This window comes from Carcharhinus amblyrhynchos, chromosome 9 (assembly GCF_965287045.1).
Source record: "Carcharhinus amblyrhynchos chromosome 9, sCarAmb.v2.hapA, whole genome shotgun sequence".
Taxonomy (NCBI): domain Eukaryota; kingdom Metazoa; phylum Chordata; class Chondrichthyes; order Carcharhiniformes; family Carcharhinidae; genus Carcharhinus; species Carcharhinus amblyrhynchos.
In genome coordinates, this window is record NC_137332.1 from 33,811,648 (window position 1) to 33,827,283 (window position 15,636).

Sequence of the window (15,636 nt, forward strand, 5' to 3'; positions counted from 1 at the left end):
ACACAGCTCTTTAAACTGTGATCAATGCTCTTCCACTCACATTATCAGCCACTTCAGGTCTTGAACAGCAGGTTAGGTGTAAGGATTCGCATTCTAATCAGTAATCTCTAAACTGTCTGTGCTTTATATGCTCTGTCTGAGGCCAGAACTCTCCATTCACCTGACGAAGGGGCTAACCCCGAAAGCTTGTGAGTATATTATCAAATAAATAGGTTGGACTAAAACCTGGTGTTGTCAGACTTTTTACTATACTCCGATAAGCCACTGGGTGCGCTGTTGCAATCAGTGCAGTTGGAATCATTTACACACAGCTGATTTGACATGAATTACACTCTTTATTCTCACTATAAGGAGCAGTGTTAAAGTTAAACTTTGTTCAGTGTGGAGTTTTTAACAGCACACTAAGTCATAATTACCTCGGAGTGCCTCAAGGATCTGTTCTGGGACCCTTGTTGTTTGTCATTTTCATAAATGACCTGGATGAGGAAGTGGAGGGATGGGTAAGTAAGTTCGCTGATGACACTGAGGTCGGTGGTGTTGTGGATGGTCTGGAAGGATGGCAAAAGTTGCAGCAGGACATAGATAGGATGCAGGACTGGGCGGAGAAGTGGCAGATGGACTTCAACGCAGATAAATGTGTAGTCGTCCATTTTGGCAGAACCAACGGGATGAACGAGTACACTATCAAGGGCAGAAGTCTGAGTAGTGTTGATGAGCAGAAGGATCTTGGGGTCCGGGTCCACAGGACTCTTAAATCGGCCTCGCAGGTGGAGGAGGTGGTCAAGAAGGCGTATGGTGTACTGGCCTTCATTAATCGAGGGATTGAGTTTAGGAGTCGGGAGGTAATGCTGCAACGTTATAAGACCCTTGTCAGGCCTCATTTAGAGTACTGTGCGCAGTTCTGGTCGCCTCACTATAGGAAAGATGTAGAAGCTATTGAGAGGGTACAGAGGAGATTTACAAGGATGTTGCCTGGACTGGGAGGCATGCCTTATGAAGTTAGGTTGAGGGAGCTGGGACTCTTTTCCCTGGAGAGACGAAGGTTGAGAGGCGACCTGATAGAAGTTTACAAAATGTTGAGAGGAATAGATAGGGTGGACTCTCAGAGGCTATTTCCCCGGGTTGAAATGGTTGCTACGAGAGGACACAGATTTAAGGTGCAGGGAGGGAAGTTCAGAAGTGATGTTAGGGGTAAGTTTTTCACTCAGAGGGTGGTGAGTGAATGGAATCGGCTGCCGTCAGTGGTGGTGGAGGCGAACTCGCTGGGGTCTTTTAAAAGACTTCTGGATGAGTATATGGGGTTTAATGAGATATTGGGTTATAGATAGGTCTGTAGGTTGGGAGGTGTTGATGTGATCGGCGCAACTCGTGGGCCGAAGGGCCTGTTTGTGCTGTAGTGTTCTATGTTCTATGTTCTATGTAATAACCTCTCTAGCTCTGAAAAACTAATTTTTTTACAGTGCAGAAGGCAATTCCCTCAGAAGAACTTTTAGAAGTTGCAAACGTTTAGTAAAATAAGATGTTTAAAAAAATGTTGTATTTATCTCATAACCTCATAGGGGTGACATGGTGGCACAGTGGTTAGCACAACTGGCACAGTGCCAGGGACCTGGGTTTGATTCCTGGCTTGGGTGACTGTTTCTGTGGAGTCTGAAGATTCGCCTAGTGTATGTATGGGTTTTCTCACACAATCTGAAAGACATGCTAATTAGATGCATTGGCCATGCTAAATTCTTCCTCAGTGTACCTAAACAGATGCCGGAGTGTGGACACTAGGGGATTGTCAAAGGAACTTCATTGCAGTATTAATGAATACTGTTCTACTTGTGACACTAAAACATAAAAAAACTTATGTTCTAATAACTATTAGACACGGTAGCACAGTGGTTAGCACTGCTACTTCACACTGCTAGGAACCTGGGTTTGATTCCCGGCTTGGGTCATTGTCTGCGTGGAGTTTGCACATTCTCCCTGTGTCTGCATGAGTTTCCTCTGGGTGCTCTGATTTCCTCCCACATTTGGAAAGATGTACTGGTTAGGTGCATTGACCTGAATGTGTGGTGACTAGGGGAATTTCACAGTAACTTCATTGCTATGTTAATGCAAGCCTTACTTGTGACTAATAAATAAACTTAACTTATTTTGTTTTCTGAGAAAAAATTTAATGTGATTGATATTCCCTACTTTTTACATCTTGCTTAGCCATCTTTGAGAATTCTGAACTTTTATAATCTAATCCCTTTTGATAAAGGCTAGCATTGCGTTTGATACCCTCAATGCTTTCTGTACCTCCATGTCATATTTTTTAAAGTTTATTTATTAGTCACAAGTATGCTTACATTAACAATGCAGTGACGTTACTGTGAAAATCCCCTAGTCGCCACTCTCCAGCACCTGTTCGGATACATGAGGGAGAATTTAGCATGGCCAATTCACCTAACCAGCACATCTTTCAGGCTGTGGGAGGAAACTCACGCAGAAACTGGGAGAATGTACAAACTCCATACAGATAGCGATCCAAGCTATGCATGTAAAAGGACACTATAGTCCTTCTGAACACCAGTATTTTCCAGTTTCTCACCATTTAAAAAATATACTGTTTTTCTATTTTTCCTACGAAAGTGGATCACTTCACACTTCTCCACATTATGTTTCATTTGCCATGTTCTTGCCCATGAATGTTCCCCTTGTGTCCTCTCCATGGTATACTTCCCAAACTAAGTACTTTCAGCAATGTTGGACCCGTTATACCCAGTTCCCTCATCAAAATCATCAGCATCTCAGATCATAAATAATTGAGGCCCAAGCACTGATCATTGTGGTACCCCATTGGTTGCAGCCTGCCAACCTGAAAATAACCTGTTTATTCCAAATATAAAACTAAAATGCTGGAAAAACTCAGCGTGTCGGGCAACACTTGTGGAGAGAGAAACAGAGTTAACACTTTAAACCCAGTATGACTTCTTCAGAGTATTTATTCCTAATCTGTTTGTGTCTGTTAACCAACCCAAAATCTGAGCAAACATCTTATCCCCATCTCATTAGCCATCATTTTTGTCTAATAACCTTATCAAATGCTTTTTCTAAAATCTGAATATGATACATCCATGTATTTGTGTCATGTTTCTTGTACAGGATTTGTTTCAGCTGTCAGTTTTATTATTAGTGCCACTTTGTAACCAGCAGCCTACATGTTGTTACTGCAGCAGCATAATTGATCTTAATTGCTAAAGTGTTTGTTTTAAACTGAGGTAATGTTGTTCATTATTTTAATGTTTTCCCCTGGGGTTTTTCAGGGTAGGGCTTGATCAACATGAAAAGATATATGACTGTGTGGGGCTAGGTTCACAGGGAGTAAACAAGCTCAGGTGCAAAGGAAATTCAAGAATTGCCTGGGATGAAGTGTTTCAGCTTGGATGGGGTTGTTTTCCTTAAGGCTGAGTAGGCTGAGGGGGCACATAATTGAGGTGTACAAAATTATGAGAGACATAAATAGGGCAGATAGGAAGTGGAGGAGTCAATAACCAGGGGGCATAGATTTAAGGTATTGGGCAGGAGATGTAGAACAGATTTCAGGAAAAACCTTTTCACCCAGAGGAATCTGGAAATCTGAAACTCACTATTTGAGTAGGTGATAGATGCAGGAACCCTTACAACATTTAAGAAGCATTTAGATGAGCACTTGAAATACCATAGCATACAAGACTATGGACCAAATGCTAGAAAATGGAATTAGAATAGATAGGTGTTTGATGGCCAGTGCAGACATGATGGGCTGAAAAGCCTCTTTCTATGCTGTAAAACTCTACGATTCTATCATTATGTCATTAATAATGCATGGATGTGTTGCACATCCCACAATTATCCCAACAAGAAGTTCCAAGTTCACAGTTTGAATGTCAACTCAAATAGGTTATTAAAGGATTAGCTGTCAGTTTGGGGTTACGAATAAAGAGCAGTTTTCATCTGAGATTAAGTACTTGAGGGATGTTAAAAGTTTTGAATCAGCTTTCATGAATGAGATTTTTGTGAAAGGCTGTAAATGTTACTTAGACCTTTAATTTATTTAATCTCAATATGGTTCTGAAGGTGTGCCCATGGTGGATACCGGTGAGTTGGCCTGGAGGGTGTAAGATCATTGGGGTGGCTGGGATGACCTGGGTTGGCATGAGATAGAATGAGACCACTGAAGTGGCATGAGAAGTGGCTGGGTGGTGATGTGGGATAAAGGCTACAGGGCCTAATGTTTAAGGAAACAACTGGAATGAAATCCAAGAGAGCCATTGCGGTCCATTTAAAGGGCCTGCCTTGGCATTTGGCAGGTCCTGCGACTGCCTCTGAGGGCAGTCGGCCCAACACCATCTTGCACCCGTGACCCCGGAGCACAAGTCAGGTCTGATAGGGCAGTTTGTTTCAACATCGGTGCAGCAAGCTGGGAAATATCCCAACGCCCAGAACTGGCCTCAGGAGTGAAAATCTGACCCAATGTGTAGAATTCATCAACTCAGCACTACAGGGATGATGTACCTTCAATAGCAATGTCCGCAAACCTGCAAAAAAACTTGAAATCTGTGAACACCAAAAAGATGATAGAAGTGTTTATTAAAATTTTTTCTTGACATTCTTTATTTGACAAATTCCTTAGGTAGCTGGCTGTGTTAGATCAGCTTATTCGAGTATCTTCCTGATCAGAAGCATCTTCAGCTCTTCAAGGTGTTCTAAGTGAAAGGAACATATGAGAAACATTAGTCTGAACTAATAAAGCAAGTTGGAAAGCAACTCATTTAGCAGGTAGAATTAAACAAAAGTATCCAGAAAATGTGGTTTGATCTGAGGAGTTTAAGCCTTGCTGAAGTTTGTGATTTGTTACCCTTGAATGCTTCTGGGTCTGTACTCAACAGAGATGAAAAGGATGAGAGGGAATCTCACTGAAACTTACAGAATGGTTTGGATGGAGTGGACATGGAGAAGATGAGTCCCTTCATGAGAGAGACTAGGATCTGAGGGCATAGTCTCAGAGTAAAAGGACAACCCTTTACCACTGAAATAAGGAGGAATTTCTTCAGCCAGAGGGTGGTGAATTTGTGGAATTCATTGCCACAGAAGGCTGTGGAGGCCAGTTCATTGAATGTAATTAAGATTCTTGATTAAGAAGGGGATCAAAGGTTACAGGGAAAATGTAAGGACATAAGAACTAGGAGCAGGAGTAGGCCATCTGGCCCCTCGAGCCTGCCCTGCCATTCAATAAGATCATGGCTGATCTTTTCATGGATTCAGCTCCACTTACTCGCCCGCTCACCATAACCCTTAATTCCTTTACTGTTCAAAAATTTATCTATTCTTGCCTTGAAAATGTTCAAGAAGTAGCCTCAACTGCTTCACTGGGCAGGGAATTCCACAGGTACACAACCCTTTGTGTGAAGAAGTTCCTCCTCAACTCAGTCCTAAATCTGCTTCCCCTTATTTTGAGGCTATGCCCCCTTTGCCTCACAAATTTGACTGAATTCGTTGAGGATGTAACTAAGTGTAGGTAGAGCAGTTGATGTTGTATACATGGATTTTAGTAAGGTGTTTGATAAGGTTCCCCATAGTAAGCTCATGAAGAAAGCAAGAAAGTGCGGAATAGAAGGAAATTTGGCCGATTGGATAAGTAACTGGCTGTCTCATAGAAGACAGAGGTGATGGTAGAGGGGAAAATTTTCAGACAGGAGGCCAGTTACCAGCGGTGTGCCACAGGGATCAGTGCTGGGTCCTCAGTTATTTGTGATTTTTGTCAATGACTTGGAAGAGGGGCCTGAAGGGTGGGTCAGTAAATTTGCTGATGACACCAAGATTGGTGGAGTAGTGGATGAGGTGGAGGGCTCTTGTAGGCTGCACAGAGACACTGATAGGATGCAGAGCTGGACCGAAAATGGACAGATGGAGCTTAACCCTGATAAGTGCGAGGTTATTCATTTTGGTAGGACAAACTTGAACGCGGATTACAGGGTCAACGGCAGGATTCTGAGCAATGTGGAGGAACAGAGAGATCTTGGGTTCATATCCACAGATCTCTGAAGGTTGTCACTCACGTGGGTAGAGCTGTGAAGAAGACTTATACTATGTTAGCACTTATTAACAGGGGGTTTGAGTTTAAGAGTCATGGGGTTATGCTGCAACTATAAAGGACTTTGGTGAGACCACATTTGGAATATTGTGTGCAGTTCTGGTCACCACACTATAAGAAGGACGTGGAAACATTGGAGAGAATGCAGAGGAGATTTACCAGGATGCTACCTGGTTTGGAGGGTAGGTCTTATGAGGAAAGGTTGAGGGAACTGGGGCTTTTCTCTTTAGAGTGGAGGACAATGAGAGGTGACTTAATAGAAGTTTATAAGATGATGAGGGGGGATAGATAGAGTGGATGTTCAGAAACTATTTCCTTGGGTGTAGCTGTTACTAGGGGGCATAACTATAAGGTTCATGGTGGGAGATATAGGAGGGATGTCCGAGGTAAATTCTTTACTCAAAGAGTGGTTGGGGTGTGGAATGCACTGCCTGCTGTGATAGTGGAGTCGGACACTTTAGGAACTTTCAAACGGTTATTGGATAGGCACATGGAACACACCAGAATGATAGGGAGTGGGATAGCTTGATCTTGGGTTCGGACATAGCTCCACACAACATCGAGGGCCAAAGGGCCTGTACTGTGCTGTACTGTTCTATGTTCTATAGTTATAGTTTCACCCGCTGATCACTGCTTCTATCTTATCTATTCCCTTCATAATCTTATATGTTTCTATAAGATCTCCCCTCATTCTTCTGGATTCCAATGAGTATAGCCCATCTGCTCAGTCTGTCCTCATAAGCCAACCTTCTCAACTCCAGAATCAACCTAGTGAATCTCCCCTGCACCCTCTCTAGTGCCAGTATATCCTGTCTGAAGTAAGAAGACCAAAACCGTACACAGTACTCCAGAAGTGGCCTCGCCAGCACCTTATACAGCTGCAACATAATCTTGCTGTTTTTAAATTCCATCCCTCTAGCAATGAAGGACAAAATTCATTTGCCTTCTTAATCACCTGCAAACCAACTCCTTGAGATTCCTGCACAAAGACACCCAGGTCCCTCTGCACAGCAGCATGCTGTAATTTTTTACCGTTTCAATAATAGTCCATTTTGCTGTTATTCCTACCAAAATGGATGACCTCACATTTACCAACATTGTACTCCATCTTCCAGACCCTCGCCCACTCACTTAGATTATCTATATCCCTTTGCAGACTTTCAGCGTCCTCTGCACACTTTGCTCTTCCACCCATCTTAGTGTCATCTGCAAATTTTGACACACTACACTTTGTCCCCAACTCCAAATCATCTATGTAAATTGTAAACAATTGTTATCCCAACACTGATCCCTGAGGCACACCACTAGTCACTGATTGCCAACCAGAAAAACACCCATTTACCCATTGAACATATCAGCCTTGATTGAATGTCAGACCAGACTCAACGGGCTGAATGGCTTAATTCTTATGTCTTAGTCTATTTCATACCTGAACTCATGTATCTTAGTTGGTAAACTTTGATAGTTTTCCATAACTGAGTCAGAACTGACTTCATTACTTTTGTCATGCCCATTGCCCAGGCCCCAGCTGAAATGGCTTGATGTGTTGATTTCATTAGATAATCCATTTAAAAGGTAAAATAAAAAATAGCTAAAATATAGCATAATGGAATGCTGCTGGAACATTGCCAAATAATTGTGGAAAATCTGAGCAGCTATACACATTACAATTCAAATAAATGTTCAATTGTGCATTTTCACAGATTAAATTGAACTCAATCAGGATCAGCCTCGTTACATTAACATAAGTCAGCCTGAACTCACATTGTTCTTTCTGGCATTAAATGGGTTATCCCCCTCTCTCATGAATACACAGCAGAGAATGTGCCATGCTCTGGTTGGGCAGTGATGTATAACGTCATTAGTAGGCTTTGAAAAGATATAGGGCATCGTTGATGAGTTGGCAAAAATAGATGTCTTAATGACCAAGGCTGTGAATAAGCTATTTGAAAAATGGTATAAAAAGATCAAGCAATGAGGGTGAAAAATAACTTTCAAAGTGGCAAACGGGAACTGTGTCATGTTCCTGATCCACTCCTGTAAAATATAACATGAATAAAATGGTAAGAAAACCCCCAAACAATGTAAATCATAATGAGCAAGGGAAATACATTTCTCAGTTGCAAAATTCTTAGCATCAGAATCCATGAACTGTTACCATCAGGCATAGTTAATGCTCGTCAGTTCCACCCATTTCAAATGGTCATCAGTATTTCAAACAGGAAAAATATAAGTTTTATTACAAAATAAGTTTTTTTGAGAAGTTTAATTGCAATCAACAAATTAACTACTTACACTCTTTTGAGCCCTTTTTCTTACTTTCCCTCTCTCTCCTTTCAAGCAGATCTTTATGCCTCCGCTGACAGAAAGGTGTTTTCTTGAGTTCTGCGTGCAGGACCTCCGCTGGAGCCGGTGTCCCTCTTTCGTGGATTAGATATTGGATCACATCATTATCATCATCATCCATCATCAGACAATGACATGGGCATGAAACCACCTTGAATGTTGTCCCCCACATGTTCATACAGAGGTCCTTGCCATCCTTATAGGTCTACACAAAGAATAATTTGATTGTTAACAGGCAGATTATGACTGCAATAACATGTTCTGTTATAAACAACATCAGTTCCAATTATTTACGTGCGTTAAAAGATGCAATTGCTTGAAGATGCTGATTAGTGAGTGAGATTCATCGGTGACAAAATCTTCATCACAAAGGGATAATTTTATTAACACAAACAGGGACTGTAAGATGTCTGTTTAACTTTTCTCTTAGTCCATTGAGTTTTGCAGTATAAGGGTGTTTAGCACAGCATTGGTAAAAGTAAGTCTGAAGAACAATACTGTCCACAGTGTGATTTTAAAATGTCACATGACAAGGGATTGTGTCAGTCTACGAGTATACAGAGACCTGTGTAGAAGTAAGCATGGAGTTAGCACATAATCCAGGCTATACTTTGTATATACACATGCATTCCCAACAAACACTACTGTTTAACCTTATAAGCTTCTCAACCTCATTGTGAGACAGACTGAACAGAACAAACCCTTTCAACAAGTTCCATTCCATGATTTTAAATTAACAAATACATTTTCTGATATGGTGTATGTACATTGAAAAGCATAGTAAAAAAAGTCATCTAATCCCTTCCTTATTCGGATTTATCCTATCACAGACTCCAGCAAACCTATTTAATCCTCTAAAGTTTTTAATTGATGCTCAAAGAAAACAAATTAACTTTCACAACACCAGTATAACTTTACAAACTACATTATTCAACTCTGAGAAGTTACTTTCAACAGTTAGATTTTTATGTTCTGAACAATACAAGAAACACCTGTTCCAAAAAGTATTTGATCACTAATCTACATTTTATCGCCCAGTCTCAATTTTTACCAACTATGTATCCCATTCTTTTTGAAGGACTGAATTGTTTTTGTATGATCATCATGTAACATGCTCTGGAGGGTGATGACTCTTTGCCCGTCGTGTGGCCCATGACCTGGTTAAGCCTCTCTATAAAGCCCTTGGTGTCAGTTTTCAAAATGCCATTCAGACAGTTTGAATGGAGAATTCTGCATGGAGCTACAGCTTTAATCATAAGTTGTTTCTCTTCCACGTTTGCTGCTGATAGGCTCAGCGGCAAGTGTGGGAAAGAAACAATCCGTGACTGGAGGAGCAGAAAGCACCAGCAGTGCTGAGTTTGGTACCTGAGGACAAGGAGTTGGGGAGTGGGGCCTGGGGATCTAAGGACTAGGTTCCAGGGAGCTAAGGGCCAGAAAGGCAAGGGTTAGGGAACCAAGCAGTGGGGTCCAGGGCCCATTGGTGTCTGAGTCTGTGAGTGACTAGAGATTGTGTGACAGAGAGTGAGGGGGAAGAGAGAGAGATGGGAGGGAGGGGATAAGAGTGTGAGAGGGTAAAAAGTGGAAGAGGGTATGAGGGTAGAGAGTGAGAGGAGAGATTGAGGAAGAGAATGTGAGAGGGTAAAAGTGTGGAGTAGAGATTGTGAGGGGGGCAATGAGTGAGAGTGGACAGAGAGGGGGAAGAGTGTGTGAGGGAGGAAAGTAATGTGAGGAGGTGAGAATGTGGGGAGGGGTGAGTGTGAGGGGAGAGAGTGTGAGGGAGGGAAAAAGTGCAAGGGGGTGAGAATGTGAGGGGAGATGGGAGTATGAGAGGGATGGGGATGGGGTAGGGAGTGTGAGGGAGGATGAGTGGGTGAGATTGTGGGATAGGTGAGTGTGGCGTAGGTAGAGAGCGTGAAGGGGAGAGAGTATTGGGAGCTCGAGAGTGTGGGGGGTGAACGTGCAAAGGGCAATGAGAATGTGGAAACGTGAGGACTGGTGAGAATATGAAGGAATGGGGGTCTGATAGAGGAGAGGAGGAGTGTGAGGGGAGAAGGAATGTGTGTGTACAGGAACAGAGTGTATCTGGCTTTCGGGTTTCATTCATCTTCACTCACCATCTGTACTCTGACCAACTTCCAAACTTGGTGAGGGTGAGTGAGTGAGCAGACTGAGCTGGGGGTGAACTGGACATAAATACCCTCACCATATTATACTCTAATACTCATCTTTATTTTATTCGTCATTGTTTTGTTTGTGTCTTTTCTTATTCTATTTTTCACCAAGTTTGGAAGTTGGTCAGAGTACATGATGGTGAGTGAAGATGAATGAAACCCGAAAGCCAGATACACTCTGTTCCTGTACATTCTCTTCACACACATTCCTTCTCCCCTCACACTCCTCCTCTCCTCTATCAGACCCCCATTCCTTCATATTCTCACCAGTCCTCACATTTCCACATTCTCATTGCCCTTTGCACATTTAACATTTTGTTGTGTTGATAAAAATGCAATATCCTCCAACTGTTTTTCTTCGTGTATGTGCATGTGTGTCATCGTGTTTGAATGGGTATAAATAAATATAATACATATTAGTATTATATATAATAGGTACAATTAAATAATGCTATTAGACCATGAGAAACACAGGCATCTTCCTTTTCCAAAATCACATTGATTATGGTCAGTAAGAGAATGGAATCGGCTTTTCTCTCATCTTTATCTTTTGCAAATTTACTCATCAGCCCTTGAGTGAGAAAAAAATTGAATACACACACATACACGTGCACAAACACACACACTAAATTATGATGTGAAATCTCTCTCTTTTGTTGAGCAAGAATAGAGCACAGTCAAGGCACAGTCGGGTGACCGAGCAAACAAGAAGATCAAAAGATATTCTGTGGAAGTTAATACAAAATCCCAGTGAAGGACACCAGCATAATCAGATAAAGCAATTTGATCAGCTAACGGGTAGTAAAACAAACCGAAGCCAAATGCAATTAATGTTTAATTTCTTATCAAAAGTAGGAAAGAAAACATACAAATAAACATTTGCATTTACGTAATGCCTTATTACATCTCTCAGAAATGTCCCACAGCACTTGGCAAATATTGTTTTGAAACACGATGTGCTGTGTAGGCAAACATAGCAGCCATGTTGTCTACCACATAGAGCAAGAGAAAGCCTTAACTCCATTTTAAAGGCAGACTGGGAGACACTGGATGAGATGGGAAAGGGGGGCAGTCAGATTCAGTCATCAGGCTGCTTTATTTCACTGAGAGAAAGCCAATGTGAAGATAACAAAAAAAGAAAATTTGATTTTTCCTCTTCTGTCAAAAGAATGAGGGGAAAATAATGGTCATTGCACATTGTTGCAATTGTCCTGCCCAGGAAGAGCCCTGACGTAATCAAAACTCTAAATACAACTGTATTCAGTACAGAATTGTCTGAACTGCCTTTTCTTTAAAAGTGGACATTTAAAAAGTCACTAAAACGGCTACCAAGGGTCAGGTGTTCGTTGTTGTTTCCACACTGATTACACCAAGTCTCAAGGAAGATCTTAATTGATTAACCATGGGTGGACAGCCACCTTGAATGGACATATCAAAATGAAAACCATCTCCTATTTTTTGTGGGCTTAACCAAAACTCCAAAACTACGAACTCTGAGATTTACTGCCTCTGAGCTCAAAACTTAACGTTGAGAGCTGTAAAGAAACTAGTTAAATCATAGCTAGGTGTGTATGGCCACTATCCATTCTATTGATATCAAAGTCTAAATCATAATGGGTAGACAGCAGAAGTATTTATCATGTAACTGAAACTGATACAGAATCTTATTACCCCAAGATTCAGAAGTGGGAGTGGGTGAGGGAATCCAGTCAGTCTGAAAGGACAACTGCAGAGACAGCAATAGGCAAGGCAGCAAAATCTTTGCCTTTTAAAAAACTGGAGACTCTGGAATATTGGAAAGTCCCCCAGCCTGTTCCTTTTCAAGTATACCAGTGCAGAAGCTTCATGACTTGAAAACAACTCAGCAATTCAAGGAAACTATAGAATCACAGATTCCCTACAGCGCAAAAGGAGGCCATTTAGCCCATTGAGTCTGCACTGACAACAATCCCACTCAGGTCCTATCCCCGTAACTCCATGTATTTATCCTGCTAATCCCCTTGACACTAATGGGCAATTTAGCATGGCCAATCAACCTAACCTGCACATCTTTGGACTGTGGAAGGAAACCGGAGCACCCGGAGGAAACCCATGCAGACATGGGGAGAATGTACAAGCCCAGACAGTCACCCAAGGCTGGAATTGAGCCTGGGTCCCTGGCGCTGTGAGGCAACAGTGCTTACTGCAGTGCCACCATGATGTCCCTGATATACTATTCTGGCTATTTGAATCTGCCTATTTTACCCTTCAGGTGTGAAAATACCTTTGTCACTGGGCCTGCAACATATGCTTCGTTGCTAGGATAAACCAAACAAGTGAACTGCAAACTGTTTGTTTGTTTGTAATTGGTAAAAGTGCACCATCCTCAAACTCTCTTTTCTCTTGTGTGTGTGTATGTGCAATTGACATTGCATTAGACTTTAGGGTGAATGTATAAATAAATAATCCTGATAGTCCTCTTAAACATGAAAACTTGATGCTCGCTATTCCAGTTGACCCCATATTCTGAAGCTGCAAAATACACACATCTTCCTTTTCAATAACTGCAGTGAATACGGACAATAAGTGAAGGGATTTGGGGTTTCAGTTTTCTCTCATTCCATCCTCATAGACTGATGTGTTGGTTTGTGTAATACTTCTATTTACCAAAACTGAAGATCCCTGCATTTTAACTTAGCTTTTCATCCTAGGAGTACTTATTGTATCCCATTTAGAACCTAATAAACTTCAAACATAGTTCTTTTCCTTCTTTCTGTTAATTCTCACCTGGAAAGCAATGGGGCTGTTCCCACTTCATCACAGAATTGCAATTATAGCACAGAAAGAGGCCATGTATATCAGTACTGGCTTTCCAGAGAAGCAATTCTCCTTGTGCCACTCCCTTGCCTTCTTCCCATAGCCCTGCACATTCTTCTCAACTGTGGGACATCTGGCTAACAAAGGCACTTATGTTGGACTCCTATTTATTGACAACAGCTCAGCCTTCAACACCATTATGCCAACAAAATTTATCTCCAAACTCCATGGTCTAGGGCTTGGCTCCTCCCTTTGTGACTGGATTCTAGACTTCCTAATCCACAAACTGCAATGAGGAAGGATAGGCAATGACACCTCCTCCACAATTATCCTTACCAACGATGCTCCACAAGGCTGTGTCCTCAGCCCCTTATTATACTTCTTATACACTTATGACTGTGTGGTAAAATGCCCTTCCAATTTATTTTTCAAGTTTGCTGATGACATCATCATGGTGGGTCAGATCTCAAACAATGACAAGCTGGAATGCAGGAAAGAGATAGAGAATCTGGTGAAATGGTGTGATGCCAATAATCTCTCCCTCAATGTCAGTAAAACAAAGGAGATATACATCAACTTCAAGAAGCATAGTGGAGGACATCCCTCTGTCTACATCAACAGTGAAATGATCAAGAGCTTCAAGTTTCTAGGTGCCCTGATCACCAACAACCTGTCCTGGTCCCTCCATGTTGAGGCTGTAGTTAAGAAAGTCCACCTTCACCTCAATTTTTCAGGAGGCTAAGGAAATCCGGCATTTCCGCTATGACTCTCACAAATTTTTACAGATGCACCAAAGAAAGTATCCATTCCTGAAGCATCACAACTTATTATGGCTCATGCTCTGACCAAGACCGTATGGGTACATGGGTTGTGAACATAGCCCAGTCCATCACACCATGCAAACCAGCCGCCCATCCATTTTGAAGTTAAGTATGCTGGTGAGTGGCTTCACTGGCACCTTTCCTACTTGCCAGAAAAACAGGATCCCACACCAGATTTGTACTTGAAACCTTATTATTCATGCACAGGTGAGTTCTCCTCTGAGTCATCTGACTGACTGGCAGCTAATTGGTCCGCCCACTGTCAGCTGTGGGTTTAATGGCCCCTGTGCCATCGTTAAAACACCAGTCCAGCATCACTCTCTACAGCCCACCTGCCTTCACCAGATCATGCAGGGTGTCAGCAACCCAGAGGAAAAGGTTAGCTGAGTCAAGAAAAGTTTGTTCCTCTATTCTATCAATGTTTCAACATTTGCATTCTTTGGTAATTACATTGTTAAGCAAATTGCATTGTAAAAGACAGGCGATGACCATTCACTCATCAATAAATGGACACCGCTGGAACAGCTGGGGCTGGGGAAGTAGATTATCTGCTGAGCTGTACTGTACTGAGAATAAACTTGCTTTAGGTAAAAGACAAGGCTCAGACTTAATCTTTCACCACTATTATTGGAATTAACAAATTCAACAACCCTCCTCCTGAGCCCATCACCTTGAGATACTATGCCTCATTTGGACCTCTACTCACTGCATCTGGAAACTTTGTTTATCCCCTTCCAGTAAGTGATGTAAGGATACCTCCTTTTGATCTCCCTCTTTGTGAGCTATTCATGTAGCCTTGTCCGGATCCAGCTTCCCTCCCTTAGTCTTCCCTCTGTCTTCAATTTTTCATCTTTGTCATTCACCTCCTTGCTCCTCTGCCTGCCATCATGAGTCTTCACCCCCTTCCCTCCCTGCACATTTCTTTCATCTCCCCTCCTTGCACAGTCCTTCTTCCATGTTACCCTGCCTTGTACATTGCACTCCACCCCTGGTTAAACTTTGGACCTTTGTTGTGATGGTTGCATATGTCCCTCAGCATAATCCTGTCCAGATAGACACAGGCATGTGGCAATGAGGGTGGGGGAAGGAGACCCCTGCACAGCCCATTCCAGGTGGAGTACTGATCTGAGATGGCAACACAGAAGAGTCCATGGGTCCAGCAGCATGATGCTGTCCATGAAGACCATCTTGGTGTGAGGATGAAGGCAAGGAATCTAAGTTCCCCAGCATAGTCTGCACTGCAGGTGTCTCTTGGCTGCAGTAAACATTTTTATCAAGAGTGGCAGTGATTTAATCTTTTATGGCCAGATAAATAAACAAATAATGAGGCTGTTGACAGTTCCTAACTGCTGGAATGGAAATACTTTCTCATGTATGTATTGGATGGGATAAGCGT

The 15,636-nt window shown here is 42.1% G+C and overlaps 1 protein-coding gene across 1 annotated transcript in view; it reads right to left on the bottom strand.

The window, feature by feature from the left end:
• Positions 1 to 4,639: 4,639 nt before the first annotated feature.
• LOC145347707 (riboflavin-binding protein-like) overlaps positions 4,640 to 15,636 on the bottom strand; it is a 46,445-nt gene continuing 35,448 nt past the window's right edge. Inside the window, exons 6-7 of the mRNA XM_080195433.1 lie at positions 8,402 to 8,657; positions 4,640 to 4,718 (exon numbers count right to left, since the gene is read on the bottom strand). Coding sequence (XP_080051559.1) covers positions 4,717 to 4,718; positions 8,402 to 8,657 — 258 coding nt within the window. The 3' untranslated portion in view covers positions 4,640 to 4,716. The remainder of the gene's footprint in view (positions 4,719 to 8,401; positions 8,658 to 15,636) is intronic.